The following is a 19,924-nucleotide window of genomic DNA, read 5'->3' on the forward strand; positions in this document are numbered from 1 at the left end:
TCCCACTTTTCCATCACATCACATTACATCCAAAACTTTCCTACACACGTAAACTCTTAACTTTTTTTTTCCAAACTACCAACCTTTTCAAACTTCTCCCCAATTTCAGAAACTAAGACAGCCTATACTGTTGCCTAATTGGCAATTGTCAAGTCAACCAGCTCATCATCCAATTGTTGGAGGAAAAAAAAAAAAAGCTCAAATCCGGTGGTCCGCCGCGTCGTCCTCCAGTCCCAGTCCCTCCTGATTGCTGCGGTTTGCGCCAAAATCTCCTCGCCCTTCTTCCCCACGACGTGCTCCCCTCCCCTCCTCCTCGGGCCCCGCTCTCCAGTTGCTGCAATCCTCCCAAGGAGAGGAGAGGACTCCACTCCACGCTGGGGATTGGGATATTCCTTGTCCCGCGGGGTCAGTTTTTAGCAGCAGCAGTACAGTAGTTGGCTGGTTGCTACCACTACACGAGCTCGGGAGGAAGGAAGGAAGGAAGGAAGGAATCGCAAGGCGAAGAGTCGGAGCTGGCGGAGGAGGAGGTGCTCGCGATGGGGTCCGAGGGATCCGCCGGGGTCGTCGTCGGTGAGTAGCCAGGGAACCCTTGCCGAATTTTGGTTTTGTGGTGGTGGATTTGGGTGGGGTGGGGGGATCTTCGCGGCCGGTCAAGAACGCGAGAGTTGGTTGAGTTCTTGATGGGATTTTTAGGGGCTGATTCTCGTGTGGTAGGGCGTAATTTCTCTGGACGTGCGCGTAGGCAAGATTCAAGAAACTCTGAGAGCAAATGTAGATTCGTGAGGAATTAGGATTTGTTAGATTCGTGAGGAGTTAGGATTGCTTCGGGATTAGATTGTTCTGTAAAGGGGAATGCTGAGGGGGTAGTCTCAGCTCTCGGTTCCCAATTCGCCGAACTCTTAGCACTGTGAATTCTTGTTCAATTGTTTGTTCTTTTGTGGCTAAGCTAAGAATTGGAGCAATTTTATATGGATGGAAACGATGGATTTAGGGGTACTAGCTGGATTTGTTGGTTGCTCACGTTTATCTTCAATCGCGAATTATTGCATATCAATAAGTTTGTCTTATCATTAGTTCCTGAGTTTGATCCTAATATCAGTATTTTTGGCATTTCTACCATTTCTTGGTTTGGGTATTTTTTGCATAACAAGATGAACAATACTGCTACTTCATAGGGGGGGGGAGAGAGAGAGAGAGAGAGAGAGAGAGAGAGAGAGAGAGAGAGAGAGAGAGAGGGGATCCCTATATTTGGTCATTGCAAAATAAAAAATCCGCAATTAAGTCACTCAAGTCTGATCATGTGTTTGAATTTGGTTTACTAATACTTTACAGCCACAGCTGTGGCTTGTCAGCTACCCCACTTGTTCATAGACATGTTTTTTTTTTAACCCAAATTGTAGATTGGCACATTTTTTTTTCCAATATGCAACTAAGGCCGAGTTTAGTTCTAAATTTTTTCTTCAAACTTCCAACTTTTTCATCACATCAAAACTTTCCTACACACACAAACTTCCAACTTTCCGTCACATCATTCCAATTTCAACCAAACTTCCAATTTTGGCGTGAACTAAACACACCCTAATGATAATTTTTCCTTGAATACGCAAGATGCGCTCATTGCATTAGTAGAAGAAGTAAGGCATCCAAACACGCCAAAGAACAGCAAAAAGTACAGGAACTTGCACCACCACAAAACAACCCACTGCAAGGGCGGTGACAAAACCAAAAAGTACTAAAATAGAAGTCCCTAGCCGGGGTCCATGAGGGCCCCTTAGCCCCCGCCAAACTCCATAGGCGGGCTTACTCACTTGCTAACATCAAGACCTAGGCGGGCTTACTCACTTGCTAACATCAAGACCCTATACTAATGATATTAAAATACAACCAGGGTGATGCATTTTACTTTTGTGATCCACTGTGTTGTGACTAGCATGCCACAAAATAACCAAAAATAAAGGAAGTCATTCATACTCTTAAGAAAAGAGACTTCTAAGCGAATACAAAGTGAATATTACTTCCAACTAATAAGAATTGTTCCAGCGTATTCTTTCCACTAAAAGATGATTCGTCCTCCTAAGACATCCAACTCAATTTATTGGCATTCTTTTCTCTTCTTACAAATGGTTCCAATTCTGAAAAAAAAAACGTAAATCTTTTGCTTTATCCGAGGCCTTGTAATTATTTTATCTTACCATTTATCGTGTTCTTTTCTAAATTTTGCTTGAAAGTACTCCCTCTAGTCATTAATATATGACGTTTTTTAACACTAAAATATGTATTAAAAACGTCATATATTAATAGCCGGAGGGAGTACTTTACAGAAATGGAATAAGGTTAGAGTGGAACATAATAATCTCAATAAATGGATATTGAATCTACCCTATCCATGCACTGTAGTTTTTTGGATGACTATAAACTGATACATTCCTTTATCCTAAAATGATACTGGAACTACTTTAGGATTTAATGAGGACCAAAAAGACTGTCCTAGTAGCATATGCATTTTGTTAAGGGAGACTCAACTTTTATGATTCTTATTAGGTCTATGCACCAGGTTAATATATTGTTATATCTAGAGCGGAAACCAGAGTTTACTTTCGGAGTCAATAATTTGCTCTTTCGTTAATTCATAATGGCAGGAAAGACCCTTCATTTATTCACACAAGATGGCCTTCTTATTTCCCAATAGTGCAGCTTTGCTTCCCAATTGGTACTTCTCGAGTTAAAAAAGAAATATTAAGCATGGAATTCTCAACAATGCAATGACTGGCTAAGGCCCACTGTGCTTATCTTTTTAATTGTTGCAGAAATGTAAACTTAGAACCATTGCATTTTCTTTACAAATCAAATTAAGGTTAGACAAAACATGGTATCCAACTGTTATGTATTTCACAATCGTTCTATCTTTTCTGAATGCAATAATATTGCCGTTTGCATCTTAAATTAAAAGAAAAACATTTAGCCAAACACCCGAACATCTAAAAGCAGTTGAACCAAATGAGAATATGATAATCCACCTCAATCGAACAGGAGTCTAAGTCAGCTTTGCATGCCCTAAACATGCATTTTTATCGTAGCCATCCTATAGATGGACCATGGCAAAACAGAACTACAGAACACATTCCCTTGTTCTTGACCCCATACATAATTGATAGTAACTGAAATCAATTCACTATATACAGATCCTGTGAGTTCTGACCTTAGAAACTTTCTTTCTTGTCACTCCATGCATAACTCTCTATCTCATCAATGAACAATGTAAGACATGAAACTGGTGCTGAACAGGTTTCTGCATAATAGGCCCCTCTGTTCATCTCTTGGCTACAAGTTATTTAATTTGGATGCTTTAGTCCTGCCAATAAGTCCTATCATATCTCTATCTGAACTTGGAAGCCTTTTTTCTGAAAAAATAAACATTGAAGGCATTTTTTCTACTTGGTCCATCCCATTTTAGTGGGCAAAATGGCATCAAGGGCGGAGCTACCATTGAAACAAGGTGGTGCACTACCATCGAAAACCTAGAAAATTTCGATGGAACTGTGCATTCTAGCGTTTATAAGTGAGAAATCTTGGATTTAGGGGGGTGGGGGGGGGGGTGGGTGGGTGGTTGGGTTCCTGTGCACCACCCAAGCTTAATGTGGCTCCGCCACTGAATGCCATGTGGGTTTGAACAGCATGAACCATGTGCTACATATTAATAAGCTGACACAAACATTTTAAATATTACTAAATATGCTATTGGAATTATCTTTAATAAGGAATGCTTTGCAACTCCATTTTTTTTCTTTGTGCTTATGCAGTTGCTACATTATGTTAGTTAGCCTTCTAGTAATAATAGGTAAATCTTGTGATTTGTGGCATAACATTTTCTCTATTGTTTTCTGTACATTAGTTATGACTTGCCTTTGTTCCCCTCAAACAACACGGTTCTTCTGTTATTTATTACATGGATAGATGAGCATGCCAATGGCCTGGTGCTACAGCTCATGAGGAAACTTTCGAAATATAATTTAAATACGTGAATGGAGTGTGCTCATTCTGGAAAGCTGTTTTGACTTGTGTTGATGCAAAACATTGTCGGATCGGTTACTACACTCCAATTTTATGTTCTCTAAACAGATTAAATATTATTCTTTTTTGGGATTTCAAGCCTCATGAGTAGCTGCATACAGAACAAATCTAGTAATTCATTTATTGAATTCTTTACTGTGCTGAGTACATCTCTGCAGTTCCCAGAAACTTTAGACTGCTTGAAGAGCTTGAGCGAGGTGAGAAGGGCATTGGTGATGGGACAGTGAGCTATGGAATGGATGATGCTGATGACATATATATGCGTTCCTGGACAGGAACTATCATTGGCCCTCCTAATGTATGTTGTATAACACCCATTAGTAGATATTAACTGCATTTGCTTCTGTATGCTCAAACTGAATGATCTTTTACATTCAATTTGTCTTGCAGACTGTTCATGAGGGACGAATCTATCAGTTGAAGTTGTTCTGTGATACAGACTATCCAGACAGACCACCTACTGTTCGATTCCAGACTCGAATCAATATGTCATGTGTGAATCAAGAAACTGGAATGGTACATGTCCACTTGCTTTCCTTTAAGCTAAAGTAGTTGGTGAATCATTTTATTGGCGTAGTACTTACAAGGAGCTACTTTCTAGGTTGAACCAAGTCTATTCCCCATGCTTGGTAACTGGCAAAGAGAACATACAATGCAAGACATCCTGATCGGCTTAAAAAAGGAGATGTCTGCTCCTCAGAATCGTAGGCTCCATCAACCCCATGATGGTAATTTCCATATCTCTGCTTCAGTGAATTTGATCTACAGCCTCGTCGTTTTCCCTTAAGCTTATAAACCGCAACCAAAATTTGAGTTTTAAAACTTAATTTCGGAGTTAATTTTAGTGCTTTTTTTTATCGTAGTTTATTTCTAGCATTTGTTTTTAAATCGCTGAGGACACGTATATAAAAGTTTCGCTCACAAATTATTTTTTGGGCACTGATAAGCAGTTACAGTTTATAATCAGCATAAGCGAAACAATGAGGTTGCTACTTGCTAGACTGAAGTTGCATGTTGGGTTCTGAACCTAGTTGCTGTTTCTTTCTGCAGGCAATGAAGATCAAAGAGTAGAACAGAAAGGGCTATCGCTTAGGTGTGTCATCATGTAAGAGATGCGAATTGCAATGTACAGTATTATTAAATTGAGTAGCATCAGGCGCAAAAAAGAGAACCCATGATCTCCTGTAATTTGGCAGTAACTACATTGGATCCAAACCGTGCTGTCGCCTCAATAAAATGTCGGCAACTTCGTTAATTTGCACATTGTGTAAACCGTTCATCCCCTCGTTCAGTAAGATTGCAACTTGCAAGTTGCAACCCATGTCTCCATTGTTTCAGGAAAGCATCCGTACCATCTTTCTGCTTGTCTGTTCCAGTCTGAATTATTAGTTTGTCTGGAGACCTGTAATTTTCTTCAGACACCTGGTATGCATGCTAGTTGGAGAGCAGTATCTTCAGAATGCTAACCTGGTTGTTGATGTCAAGATACCCCTCTCTTTTTATTTTTTATCACTGCACCCAAAATATAGGTGCTCCAAAACTGGGAATTTGGTTTTTTTCTATGAAATTCAGTGAATTACACTCAAAACTTTTTTGCCGACAAACTTATCCCGGTAACCTAGACACCTAGTATACGTGCAAGCTGGAGGTCCATAAACTTCCGAATGCTGTGGCCGGACGGCTGCTGTTTGAGGCGATTTTAAACTTCTTGCACAACACCAAATCCAGACGAAATTCAGCTAAACTCATTAGAGAAACCTCCTCATGAAGTCACCCAAATGCTGAACCTCACCTCTTGCAAACAAGCAGGAGACCGTGCCCTCCTCCTGTTGAGAGATCCTTGACGTTTCAGGATGAGAAAAGCATCCGTCCAAGAAAGGGGAAAAAAAAAAGAGAGACGAACACCAAAAGGCAAAGGCAAAGCATTTACAGGGAACATGCTCCTGCGTGCCCACAAGCCTACAGCGCAAGCCAAGGAAAGCGAGGCTGTGCCTACCCTGCCATGGCCATGGCCATGCCTTCTCTGCTTGCAACTCGCACTTCGCAAAGCTGATGACAACGCCTCCTGTCCTATCCAATGTGATTGGAATCATCGTCGACTCGATCTTTTTCCTCATCGACCACCGGCCAAACCCCAGGCTGCCGACACGGCAGCATCAAAATGATATGGCTTGTCCTACTCTTCTTCTTCTTCTTTTTCTTTTTTTTTTCCTACTATTTGTTTGGAGATTGACAGATTGTGGAAGTAAAACTTCTGGCCTCTCTGCATCGTGTGATGCAAATAACCAATTTCAGAAGACCAAAAATGCTGAGCCGAGATCGGTGTGATTCTGCATACGAGTTACTTGAAATGCAGGGAATTATTATGAACTTTATGTTTTTTTTTAGATAATGGAAATAGGTTACATCTCTGGTCTCTGCCCGTAAGCACACAGCCAAAAAGTCCAGAAGATTATGAACTTTATGTAACTCTCAGTAGTGTGGAGTTCTACACTTCAACTCATTGCTCTTTGAAACCAATGAAACTTGCAGTGCAAACTGTGGCCTGTGGGTGCAGACTACTACAGAATTACACCCTCATCAATATCGCAGCCATGAAAGAAGATTCTACCATTGACTCGTAAAGCAGACTGAAAATTTGTTTTTCCAAAGTAAAGAGAAGATGGAAACGAAATTCAATGTTCAGAGTTTCAGTTCTCAAAAAATGTTCAGAGTTTCAGACTTATGTACCACAAGAAAAGAATAAATAAACAGCTGACTATTCAGACTAACATGCTGTACAAGAGACAAACACCCAGCGTCAGAGATACTCCGTAATGTTCGTTTCACTCTTGCAGAATTCTGATCCCGAATTCTGAAGTAACACAAGCTGGCTGATGTGGCATCAGAGATATCCAGAGCAGTGCAATAAACATCTCCCAGGCCAGTTTAATTGACCGTACAGAAACTACAGTGCTTAGCAGATCATGTCCAAGAAAAGGGACCATTTGCTGAAAAGTAAACACTGACAGGTCCTGGATGTAAGTACTGAAAATGAGTACTAGCTACAACAAATTCAGAGTGACATTACCAAAAACATAATTGATCAGTCTCCATTATCATATACTCCCTCCGTTTCGAAATGTTTGACGCCGTTGACTTTTTAGCACATGTTTGATCGTTCGTCTTATTCAAAAAATTTAAGTAATTATTAATTCTTTTTCTATCATTTGATTCATTGTTAAATATATTTTTATGTAGGCATATAATTTTACATATTTTACAAAAGTTTTTGAATAAGACGAACGGTCAAACATGTGCTAAAAAGTCAACGGCGTCAAACATTTCGAATAAGAGGGAGTACTAGTACGTCTTTCTCGAGAAGGTAGAAACTGAGACTTCATCTTTGCGATTGCGAGACCGTCACTAAAGTCGCCACCTTTCATGGTTCAACCCATACTATTCCACCCCTCAACTTTTCTTTTTTTCACCCTATCATCATTCTAGAATGCGTGCAATTAATATATCAATATTTTGACAACGTATGTACTGATGATATTTAAATTTCTCATATGGAAATTGCATTAAATTTTTCATCAAAAGTGCCTCAAACTAACCATATAGCGAGCAAAATAAATATGAAGTATAAAAGAACAGAGGGAGCACAACACTAGCACTGTTTACTCTCTCTGTTCTTGAATAATTGTCACTGTTGACTAAGATTGTCTCACTTTGATTAATTAAAAATGATTATACTATAACAAATAAAAATTGTAATGCGCCTGTGGTGACTTCGTCAATCTCCAGGATTTATTCGTTCAGCCTTTGAATATGTTCATAGGGGTAGGGTTTGCGTGCGTGTGTTCATAGGGGTGAGTATGCGTGTGTTGTGAGTGTCTGCGTTATACCGTGTACTCTAAAAAAATTTTATTAGCCCCCTCCCCCCCTCCCCCAAACACACACACACACACACAAATTTGGGTAAAAATAGATCAAATAATATCTGACCGATTTACCCGGAATCCGATCGGAGCGAGGATATGGTACATGTATTTTAAAATCGGGTGAAAAAGGGAGTTTTTTTTTTCTCGCTTAGATCATATTTGAGACTTTGACGCAGACCAATATGGCATGCTGGAAAAGGGAGACAGTGTCGCTCTCGGCTTCTCGCCTGCTGACTGCGAGAGTAGCTTTTTTACACAGCAACGTCGTCACAGTTGGGTGGCTTGTGAACATCATGAAACACACGCCATGTTCCCATGAATTAATCCTGAAAACCTCTCGCGATCAGAAGCATTTTTCTTTTCTCGGCACAGTTTCCTCTGCTCCCTTTCTGGTCAATCTGAAGCTTCCATAAGCCACGACTGACCAAAATATTTCAGCTGATGTGACATGGGGCCGAGGTTACAGGTGGTGACAAGTAGGAGTACTTCCGTACGTGTTTAAATATTACAATTTCTAGCATTCAAATTTTGTTTTAAAATATAACAACTTATATATCTATTCATTTCTCAATCAATAACGACCTTTTACTTTTAGTATTTAAAATATTACAATTTGTTTGTTAAATCTACTTCCGTGCTTAAATATTACAATTTATAGCATTCAAAATTTGTTTCAAAATGTAAACGATCTTTTACCTTTTAGTATCCTCACCAATCACAATCTTTTCATATTTAATTTCACCTATGTTTATAATACTCATGTCTAATTTTAAAACATTTTATGTCTTGGGACGGAGATAGTAGCTGTTAGTCCAATCAAATTGCTAAATGATTTTTTGTTTGGAGGCTCTTTTTCTCTAGTGAGGAGGAACTAGAAGATGTTGACATGGCAGGCTGGCAGTGATGGTTATCCCTTTATTTTTGACTTGATTGTTCAAAGACCGTGGGAATACTGTTAGTGATAGAAGTAAAAATACAAGAGTAGTTTCAGTTTGTTCCTTTGTTTAAAGATGTTGGGGTTGTTCAAAACATTGGTGGGGGGTGGGGGGGTGTCGAGGGTCAAGGTTCCAAAGAATGGTGGCTGGAGGAAAGAAGAATAATCTGATGCAAGTTCACTTGTTTAATATTACTAGAGTCAAAGAGATTGAAGGAAAAATAAATAAATAATCTGAAAGCTCGAAGTATGTCGTCAAACGCTGGGCTCCATATGTTCAATGTTAATACTCTATTTAAGCATATTATGGTTACTAGCATTCTCAACGTGACTAACAGAGAAGGATGTCATGCTGAACCTGTGAGCTGAGACGTACTGCGATTGTGAGTAGGCGATAGCAACTCTAATCATCTTCATAGTCGCTCGTAAAACGAAGCATCTAAGAGTTGATACTATTTTGAATAATACTACAGTTGACTTGAAACTCAAAAGGTACATGGATGACCGGTATAAAAACTAGGGATGAATCGGGTTGGGTTTCGATCCTTCTTATATCTTAACCCATATTTTATGATCGGAATTGGATCGGACATAAGTAATTATTAAATACGGATTCAAATACAGATAATATCGATTATAAATATGAAATGAATATGTAGCAATTGCAAGCAGGTACGTATTACTACCTCCGTCCTAAAATGTAGCTATTTCTAGCCAGTACTTTGTTCCAAAATGAAGCTATTTTTTTACCTACCTTCTCCTCTCAACCAATCACAACCATTCTTTTTCACCTACTTTCTCTTTTCAACCAATCACACACCTTCTTCAGTCATTCTCATCTACTTTTTTAATACCCATGCCAACCTCAAAAATACTTACATTTTGGGACGGAGGAAATATATCGGTAACCGAATATTGAGTCAAAGGGACGATCATATACGGTAAATTTTCAATCGCCATTCAATCCCTAATGCAACTAGATTAAGGCATAGCAACAGCAACATAGATAATATCTATTACTCCATCACACCATTACTAGTTTTAGCACTAGCACTCCCGTTTTGTGCTTGATTTATGGTGGTTATGAGTTGATGTAAGTTTCGTGGGCTATGGCTTTTTTTTGGACTAAACAAAAAGCCTGCTAACCGGCAATATTTGGATAGTTTACCGGGTAATATTTATTTACCCGTCGGATACCATCTTTCAATCCCGTATCAATAAAAAGCACCCGGATATGATTTCAATAACTATATAAAAATTCAAGTACCCGAATTTATAATCCAAACAAATTTATCTTAAAATAATATGGTCGGGTGGTGGGCGAGAAATACCCATCTTGTTTTTACCCCCACTAAAATCCGATGTGTCTTTTTTCTTTCTTTCATCATACTTCCTGTTCTTGAATAACTTACACTTTCTATGGGTGTCTCGCTTGAATCACAAATTGCTATGATGAATACACTTAAATAATATAACATATTTTAAGGATTTATAAATTTTTACCGTAAAAAGAGAAGCGGTTAAAAGTTTATAAACTTAAATGCTAGTGCCATTTTCAATTATTCGAGAATCATCATCCAATCAAGGGCGGTAGCAATTATAGGACTGCAAAGATATCCAAGGACACATTGAAATCATTCCTTGCAATGGCAAATTACCACGAACCAATGCAAACCTTTCCTGGTGTATGAGCAATCAGATATGCCTCGATCGGCCGCCTTTGATTGATCATTTTTGCGCACATTTCTGCCTAGCTTGTCGATGTGTCTCCGGCAGTTACAAGTAACAAGTTGCATATGCCGATGGGACGCCGCATTGACACGCTTGACACGCTACAATGCTACATATGGCATCTAGCTCACCTTCCACTGTTCCTCCAGCGCCTATACATGAATTATTGTTACGCCCAATCAAACTCAAACCGCAGGGCCCGTTGCAATCACCAACACATGTACGAACCACAAATCATTCTCAGGTTTCTTTTTTAAAAGAAAAGAAAAGAAAAAATCGCACAAACATTATGAAGCCTTGTATGGAACAAGAATGGAGTATCTTTCATCTACATCGGGGACAGGAGTGTATTCTTTCCAAAAAAAAAAAAAAGAAAAGAGTGGCTCATTGGCTCCTCGCAAAAGTTGAGGGGTTGTCGTATGAATTGCTCGGAGTTTTACAGATCTACACCAAATGTTTAGCACTGGCTTAAAAGTATACTCCCTCCGTTTCACAATATAAGCCATTCTAGCATTTTTCACATTTATATTGATGATAATGAATCTAGACATATATATCTATCTAGATTCATTAACATAAATATGAATGTGGGAAATGCTACAATGACTTATATTGTGAAACGGAGGAAGTAGATGTCATTCGGTGGTTGAATTTCGAAGTATGTATAATAAGGTCTGTGCCACCCGCACAACCCGACAGCCATACCTATCGGTGTGGCAATCCGTTACAACAAAATACACAACTTAATTCAAAGTTAGTCTAGTATGTATGCTGTAATATGTACATCAGAAAACAACCTTAACCGTTTTCATAATTTATTTTTTCTCTCAAAACATGGTCGAAAACGATAAATCTGAAAACGGAACAATATCGAAAAATCAGAAATGAAACTATAGTGATGAAATCATGTCGGTATCAATTGGAGACGGGTAATGAATGTCAGAAATATTGGATTATAAAATCACATGGTATTTAATTTAATATATCTGCATATGACCAAATCAAATTAAAATTACAGTATGTAAATTACAAATTTTCTCCCAGCTAGCTAATAATTAAATTAGGAATTTGGTTGAGCGGTTGTTGCACCTCAAAACTATGGGTCAAACAGAGACAATAGATATTAGGGATGGAACTGCCTATACATTTGTCGGGTGATTTTTAACAAGAAATCACCCATATTTTTTTTCTATACTTAGATTTATATCCAACGGACTACAAAATAAAATAATTAATACAAATTTACTTACACAACATTTTTATCAAAATTACAGTGTACTTACATGTCATATCAACTAAATTTACATATGTAATTTTAGTTATATAGGACTGTAATTTTATATTTTAAATAATTACATGTCATATCAACTGAATTTATAAATATAATTTTAGTTATATATGACTGTAATTTTATATTTTAAAGAAAATAACGAATGCATATTTACTTACACAATATTTTTTATCAAAATTACAGTATACTTACATGTCATATCAACTGAATTTACAAATATAATTTTAGTTATATAGGACTATAACTTTATACAATTATAGTGTAATTACATTGTAACTTACATATAAACTATAGTGTAACTTTAATGTAACTTTTAAAACACTGCTGGTCATACGAAATAGACATCACAGAAGATTTCTCACCTGTATTAAAAGTAGTATTATCGTTCAATCACTTTCGTTCTATACAGTGGCAAAGATAAAAAGATGCGTACAATACCTCACTTGGTTATCAGTGCCTTGCCTTAATCAGGTGCTAATTGGTAGGTTGAAAAAACGTCAAATTGTAAGTAAAAAATTTGACGACAGATTTATAGCAAAACTATTAGGGGTTTCAAAAATGAAAATGGCTATACATACGACCGGTGTGTACAACCCTTGTCCGACTAGTTCTCTAGTTGTTACTTGCCTGGTCCGACATGGACAAAAACTAGCTTGCATGGAGAAAAATTAGACACACGATTGGTAGATGAGCCATGGTCAGATGCGGGTCGGATGATACAGTAATTACTATATCACAGAATCGGTAAATCTTCATGAGAAAAGGGTAAAATATGGAAACGGTTGGTAGAATACGTTTTAGTGTCATTTTCAATTTTATCTCGGTTACCTTTTCTATATGGTTACGTCGGTAAAAACCAGAAACGAGCGTCGGTTGATCATCAATAGCCATGACTGTTTTCAACCCCAATCACTATCAAATATCGTATCTACAGAACAATGCGGCCAAAAGATGTAGCATGTGTTTGCCTTTCACCTAAGAAAAACCTACTACTACTCCCTATAACACATCCAACATTCAACGTGGCAGCCCCTTGCATTGCCATCAAACCAAACGACGTGTAAAAAAAAAGTGAACGCGCGGGGCCTATGTTTAGTTACACCAAAATTAAAAATTTGGTTGAAATTAGAATGATGTGACGGAAAAATTAAAAGTTTGTGTGTGTAGAAAAGTTTCGATGTGATAGAAAAGCTAGAAATATAAAGGATTATTTTAGAACTAAACACGGCAGTACTAACCTTTTCCATCCGGCTCCTGCACCGGAGATGCGTGCGTACGACCGTCCGTCTCTGGTCCCGGGCCATGGATCACATGAGCGCGAGCCGATCCGATGCGTGGGCGTGGCGGCGTGGTGGTGGTGGCCCTGCCAGGTGGGACTAGCTCGTGCCATGTGACGCGCCGCCGTCGTTTACCCCCCTTCTCGCTTCGGATTTGGAGGGCGCGCGCGCGCCGGTGTGTGCCGCCACCCGCGCCACTCACGCCAGGTGTGTGCCGCAGGCGTAGCACTAGCACCGGGACAAAAACGCGTAGGTGGCCTACCCGGCTACCCGTTGAAAAGGCCGGATCTCAGTTTCGTGCACGACACATGCGTCTCTTGTATAATCACACGCTCCTGTTCCTGCGTAACCGGGGCTTGTTTCCTCAAGGCTTCACAAAATACACCAGATCCGTTTCAAAGTGTGACACATTGTCGGATTACAAATTTTTAACATGTGTATTATCTTATATTATGTTAGTTTATTTTAGGAAGCAAAGAATAAACGTTTGCCTGGTAATCGTAGAGAAAATATAGAAACACTTTAATTCTCTTTCTGTTTCTTTTTTTTTCATTTTTTGCCCTTCTAACATTAGGCTTAGGATGGTGAAAAGTAGAATCCCCTCACCGAAGCAAAGTTAGATGTCATTTTCGTTGGGAAGGAAATGAAAAGCTAGCCAGAAACTCTAGCTCCCACCAAACAAAAAGGCAGATTTGGAGGTTAAACCGCCTTACCATGTTCCTAGCTACCTCTACTTTAGTTTCATCCGTTATCCAGAGCATGAAAGGTTCAATTGATACATACTACCTCCGTTTCAGGTTATAAGACTTTCTAGCATTGTTTATATTTATATAGATGTTAATAAATCTAACTACACATATATATTTAGATTCGTTAACATATATATGAATGTGGGAATGCTAGAAAGTTTTATAATATGAAAAGGAGGAAGTACTAAATGTTTACACTGATTCAGAATATGGCCAGTTTCTTTTTTTTTTTTCTTTTTGAGACGAATATGGCCAGAGTTTGTTATGGATGCTGATGCAACGAAGGCACGGAGCTAGGGAAACACTGCTATAGATCGTGGTTTGATGAGATGTAGCCCAAGCCAAAAACGGCACGACCCATTTGGATCACTCAACCAGTACGTTTCCTGTACATATTTTTCCTTTGGACCACCCTACGTACAGGGTAACAGTGGCATCTATTTATGGACCATGATCAATAATGATAGCCCAACAGTCACATTTCTATTCGTATCAGGCAGATTGAATTCAAAGGACGAAACCAACAAACAGGGGCGATTCAAAAAACATCTCGCCGAAAACAAGACCCGTGCCACCGGATCGAGAGCACGTTGCTTTCACGAACCGAAGGCGTCAACCAGATGCGGCCACAGGAGATGCATGTTTTACAGATCACCAAACCATCCAAAGAAAGACCCAGCAATCAATCACATCGGCCATGCCAATCGGCAACAACTCCATCAGGGAGCGAACTCATGAAATATGATTCTCAGGCAAGAAATTCCAAGCACTAGATTGCGGTGTAATTACATGGATAGCTAAAGAACCAACCTAATCATCAGCTAGAATAAGCAGATCGATTAAAGCAATCACAAACTTGGGGTGGTGATCCCTAAACACCACCAGAATACCTACCACAGCACAGAGGGTGCCAAGCATCATGCGCAATCGAAAGACAACCATATGGTTGACACCAATGGTAAATTCAATATTGCCAAAAGATGAAAGTAGTCCACTCAATTGAAGATAGGATTCATCAAATCCATGAACCAAATGTGGGCTACAGCAGTTAGCCGATTCCTCCATCATGTTATTCAATATCAAGGGGCAAAAGGATTGAGCCCCTCAGCGGATTCTGGCTTAGAAGTCTGATCATCGCCCGCTTCGAGATTTGAGGCCTGCTGCTGCGGATCTCTACCTTCTAATCTTTCGCTTGACTTTTTGATCTCCTCGATCCGCAAAACAACATGTGGCATTGAAGGTCGGGCATCTGGGACTTGTGCAACGCAGTCTATAGCAAGCTGTAGTAGCTGAACCATCTGTTCCTCAACATTCTGATACCTCAGGAGCTCCATATCAAACACCTCTGCAGTCCATTCCGAGCGGACAACTGACTGCACCCACCTGGGCAGGTCAACACCCTCATCGTTAAGAGCGGCCTGACTGGGGGCCTTGCCTGTGAGCAGCTCAAGCAAGAGAACACCAAAGCTGTACACATCTGCCTTCTGGGACACCCTCCGGGGATCAGTAACCTCAGGAGCACGGTATCCACTGGCACGGGATGGTGCGGACGATGGACCAACAAGAGCAGAAAGTCCGTTGTCTGATAAACGTGCTTGATACGACTTGTTCAGGAGGACATTGGATGACTTGATGTTGCCATGGGATGCTGATGAGCTTGTTGAGTGAATGTACTCGACGCCACGGGCTGCAGCCAGCGCAATGCTTGATCTCGTCTCCCAGTTAAGCGGTGTACGGCCAGAACCTCTGTTCCCTGCTTAGCAAATAAGTAAAGATGGTGTGAGATAAGTTTTCTATCCTCAAGTCTAAGTACCAGTATCATGATTAGCAGGAGTCACAACAGTAATGATGAAAACATTAGTATTCAACTATATGGCTATAACTTAAAATGCAAATATTAGTTCCAGCATGATATCAAGACATCAGATACCATCCTAATTAATCATGTACCATCCCCAGAAACTATAAGCAATGTAAAGAAAAATCACACTAACCAAGCTGAGTCAACACATTGAAGGAATTTGTGCATATAAAAAAAATAAGACAACCAATTCTGCACCTCAAGGATTGCAATGTCATCAATTATGTTTGAACTTTCTGAAAAGTATGAACAATTGAAAAGTTTAACCAGAACAGGGGGGAATCAAGAAACAGTCACAAACTAAATCGTAGTCAATCCTGAATGAGTAACATCAATTAAGAATCACTACCCAATAAACAACAGGTACTTTGGATACCAACATGATAAAGAAAACCTACATCAACACCGAGCCTGACTAAGTCTCCTAGAGAAGACAGAATCGGAGTAGAGTCTAAAACCGGCAGATGAATAGTCAAACGAGGAAAGGAAAAAGTAATAGCCACAAAACAATCAAGCGCCACTCTTATCATCACCACCAAATAACAATGCATCATAGTACTAACAAACACAAGAATAACATTTCATTGTGAATTAAGAATCACAACAAAATACAACTGTCAAGTTCTCACCATGCAAAACCGCAGAGAGGCTGCCCATGGGCATGAAGTCGTAGACGAGCAGCTTCTCGTCTTTGCTGTAGTAATAGGCACGAAGGGGAACGATGAACTCGTGCTGCAGCTCGCCAATGTCAGCAATCCGGTCACGGAACTCCGGCTCGGTCAGGGTCACATCCTTGAGCCTCTTCACTGCCACCGTCGCCCCGGATTCAAGAACAGCTTTGTACGTCGTCCCGAATGCGCCTTTCCCAAGCACCTCGGCGGATGCACGCAGCAGGTCCTCCAGGTCGAAGGGCGCCACTGCGGCCGCAGACCCGAAGAAGATCAGCTTCTTCCCTGAAGTCGACTGACCGAGAGGGGCGTGAGGATTGCCCACGGTGGCCATGGGTGCTACGGCCGCGGCGCTGGTCATCTCAGGTGGTTTACGGCCGGCGGCGACAACGGCAGGAGCCGAAGACGGAGGCGGCGGCATCTCCATAGACCGCGTCTTGGTGCGTCCCGACCTGCAGCAGAGGCAAATAAGGAGGAACAGGAGAAGCGCGGCTCCCACGGCGGAGCCTATGGCGATTCCTGCAATGGCGCCACCAGAGAGCTTCTTGCTCTTCTTGCCACTTTCACCCCCATTTCCGCCCTTGTCGCCGTTGTTCGCCGGAGTCGGCGACACCGGCTGTTCGCCCGGAGCCGGGGAAGGCGAGACCTCACCGGGACAAGGCCCCAAGGGGCCCCCGCACAACCCCGTCCCCAGGAACGCCGAGCGCGGCATGGTGCGGAGCGTGGCCGGGATGGATCCGTTCAGCTGGTTGAACGACACGTTGAACTGCTGCAGCGGCTGCTTGAGGTCGGGAATCTCGCCGGAGAAGCGGTTGTTCTCGAGGAGGAGAACCTTGAGCCGCGTGAGGTTGCCCAGCGCGGGTGGGATGGAGCCCGACAGGTCGTTCCCGCCGATGGCGAGGCGGACGAGGCCCTGGAGCGCGAGGAACGCCCGCGGGAACTCGCCGGAGAGCCTGTTCCCGTTGAGGAACACGTTGCGGAGCGCCGCGGCGGAGGTGAGGTCGCCCGGGAGCGCGCCGGCGAGCGCGTTGAGGCGGAGGCTGAGCGTGTGCAGCGCCGTCAGGTTCCCGAGCGTCCCCTCGGGCACCCGCCCCGCCAGCGCCGCCCCGGGGAGCCGCAGCACCGCCACCCTGCCGCCCTCGCAGGTCACCCCCGTCCACGAGCACGCTCCGCCCGGGTCGCTCCCGTTCCACGCCACGTGCCTCCCCACCGCGTCCCTGAACGCCAGCAGCGCCCTCGCGTCCCCCGCCAGGTCGTCCGCCATCGCCGCCGCCACCACCACGGACAGCACCACCATCGCCGCCAGCGCCACGCGGCGGCCGCTCGCCGGCCGCCACGCCGCCCGCATCCCGGCGGCGCGCAGAGGAGGAAGCGAGAGGAGGAGGGCGGCGCGTGCGCGCCTTTGTTTCGCTTTTGGTTGTGTGTGTGGGTGTGTGTGTGGGCGGTGGTGGATGGGGGAGAAGAGAGAGAGAGAGAGGTGGGCGAAACGGAAAAACCCTAAAAACTCCCGTGCGAATTTTGCGGAATGGGCCTCGGGGAGTTGGGGTTTTCCGTCTTTGGGAGGCCGGGATTTATTCCGGGAGTTGGCGGGCGGTTGGGAAAGGGAATGGGAATGGGTGGCGCCGCCCGCACGGGTGGGAATGGGAATGGTAATGGGATCTCGTTTGCTTGGCCGGGATGGGGAAGGGGAATGCGACTGGGTACGATGACTCTGGCAATGCTACGCCTAGGGGAGAGTGCCCTGTTGGATTGACTGTCTCTGCCAGCCATCCAGCCGAGACAACAAATGCGCCTTGCTGCGCGTGCTGGGAGGGCTCGCTGACAAGTGGGCCCGCGCCCCCGGGTTAACCGGTCACTCGGTTATTATTCTGGCTGGCAATAAGAGCGAGTATAATTGTAGAATATAAGCCGGTTAAATGCTGAGTTGGAGGAAAGAAGAGAGGAGAGAGAGAAGAAGCGGACTGTAAACTAACAGCCGGCTTGGACACAAGAACCAAAAAACTCTGTGAGAGAAACAAGTGGGTCCTGTATTAATTGTGAAGAGCTAACTATTATATGGATAGGCTAAGATAAGGCTATAAAGAACCTTATAGCCAGCAGGTCGGCTGTATTATTAGCCTTGCTCTAAGAGCAAGTTTAATAGTATAGTCCACTACTAGATCCAAATCATTTATAGCTAATGTAATAGCCAATTCATACAATAGTTATTTACTATACTATTAATATCTGGTCCCACTTGTCATACACACATTATATCTTGGAGTCCGTGCTGTAGCTGGCTACAGATCTGTAGCCCGCTGCTCTTCTCTTCTTTTTTTAACTCTTTAAAATATGTTTATAACTGGCTTATACCTGCTATTGTACCTGCTGTAACAAGCATGTCAGCCAGTTCCATCTTTCTTTTTCTCCTACCAACAGCACTAGCAGTATAAAAAAAGAACTATTTTACTCGTACTACTACTGTAGTGTATTTGTTTCTTTTTCTTCCTCGCATTGAAGGTTTTTCCGGTGAAATTGCGTTTTCCGTGTTGACCAACGCAGCCGATTAGCAGAAATTTTTTTTTTCTTTGGGCGGCCGGGTAGGCAGGAACCGTTCACGTACTTCAGCAACGCCGCGAGCTACTTTTCTCGTTTTAGTGTTTGGGAAGGAATATACGAAAAATGAGGTTTTAGGTTAACGTTTTGACTTTGTTAAAGTCAAACTGCTCTAAGTTTAACTAACTTTATTAAAAAAATAATAATATTGATAATACTAAATTAGTGTCATCAAATCAATAATTTAATATATTTTTATAATAAATTTATCTTGGTTGAAAATATTTTTTCCTATAAACTTTATCAAACTTAGAGCAGTATGACTTTGATCAAAGTTAAAACGTCTTATAACCTAAAACGGAGGTAGTAATTATTTTAAATTTAAAAGTTGATTAATATAAGTTTTTAAACGAATTGTCTATAAAATATTTTTTAGAAAATACACCATTTAACCGTTTAAAAATAGTGCGCAGAGAAAGTGGAAAATATCCTCTCTTTAGGGCAAGTACTATAATATCTCATATGTTGCCTCTAAAAACGCTACATTGGATTGGGTGATAAGGTGGAGGAGAGAAGTGGAGAGAGATAAGATGAGCCACCCCTAAATTAAGAGGCAACTTCCACACAAATTTCAAGAAATGTGTGAGAGTATTAGAGATATTGGTATTTGTATATTAGAGGTGATACATTGTATGTGTTGCCTCTTAATTTATGAGTGAATAAAATAGATAAATTTAGAGGTGGTAGTCACATCTACCTTATACTTGGCTTAAACGCACGACGAGACGTGGCTTCTGAACCCGGGGGGATGATTGGGTCATCACTGCCGCCGAGGAGGAGGGCTACTCATTAAACGCTCGACGACGTAGAAGCGGGTACTTTGT

The 19,924-nt window shown here is 41.7% G+C and overlaps 2 protein-coding genes across 2 annotated transcripts; one reads left to right on the forward strand and one right to left on the reverse strand.

The window, feature by feature from the left end:
- The first annotated feature begins 229 nt into the window (after nucleotides 1–229).
- Nucleotides 230–5,326, forward strand: LOC4333892 (ubiquitin-conjugating enzyme E2 variant 1D). Its single transcript, XM_015777395.2, has 5 exons — nucleotides 230–570; nucleotides 4,230–4,369; nucleotides 4,462–4,587; nucleotides 4,673–4,799; nucleotides 5,122–5,326. Exons 1-5 carry the CDS (start codon nucleotides 537–539, stop codon nucleotides 5,178–5,180), a joined length of 486 nt encoding a protein of 161 aa, XP_015632881.1. The 5' UTR covers nucleotides 230–536; the 3' UTR covers nucleotides 5,181–5,326.
- A 9,372-nt stretch (nucleotides 5,327–14,698) lies between these two features.
- Nucleotides 14,699–17,958, reverse strand: LOC4333893 (probable inactive receptor kinase RLK902). The gene is made up of 2 exons (XM_015777531.3): nucleotides 16,467–17,958; nucleotides 14,699–15,729 (listed from the first exon to the last, which is right to left on the reverse strand). The coding sequence occupies exons 1-2, from the start codon at nucleotides 17,851–17,853 to the stop codon at nucleotides 15,056–15,058; spliced, it is 2,061 nt and encodes a 686-aa protein (XP_015633017.1). The 5' UTR covers nucleotides 17,854–17,958; the 3' UTR covers nucleotides 14,699–15,055.
- Between the last annotated feature and the right edge of the window lie 1,966 nt (nucleotides 17,959–19,924).

Source organism: Oryza sativa, chromosome 3 (genome assembly GCF_034140825.1).
Source record: "Oryza sativa Japonica Group chromosome 3, ASM3414082v1".
NCBI lineage: Eukaryota > Viridiplantae > Streptophyta > Magnoliopsida > Poales > Poaceae > Oryza > Oryza sativa.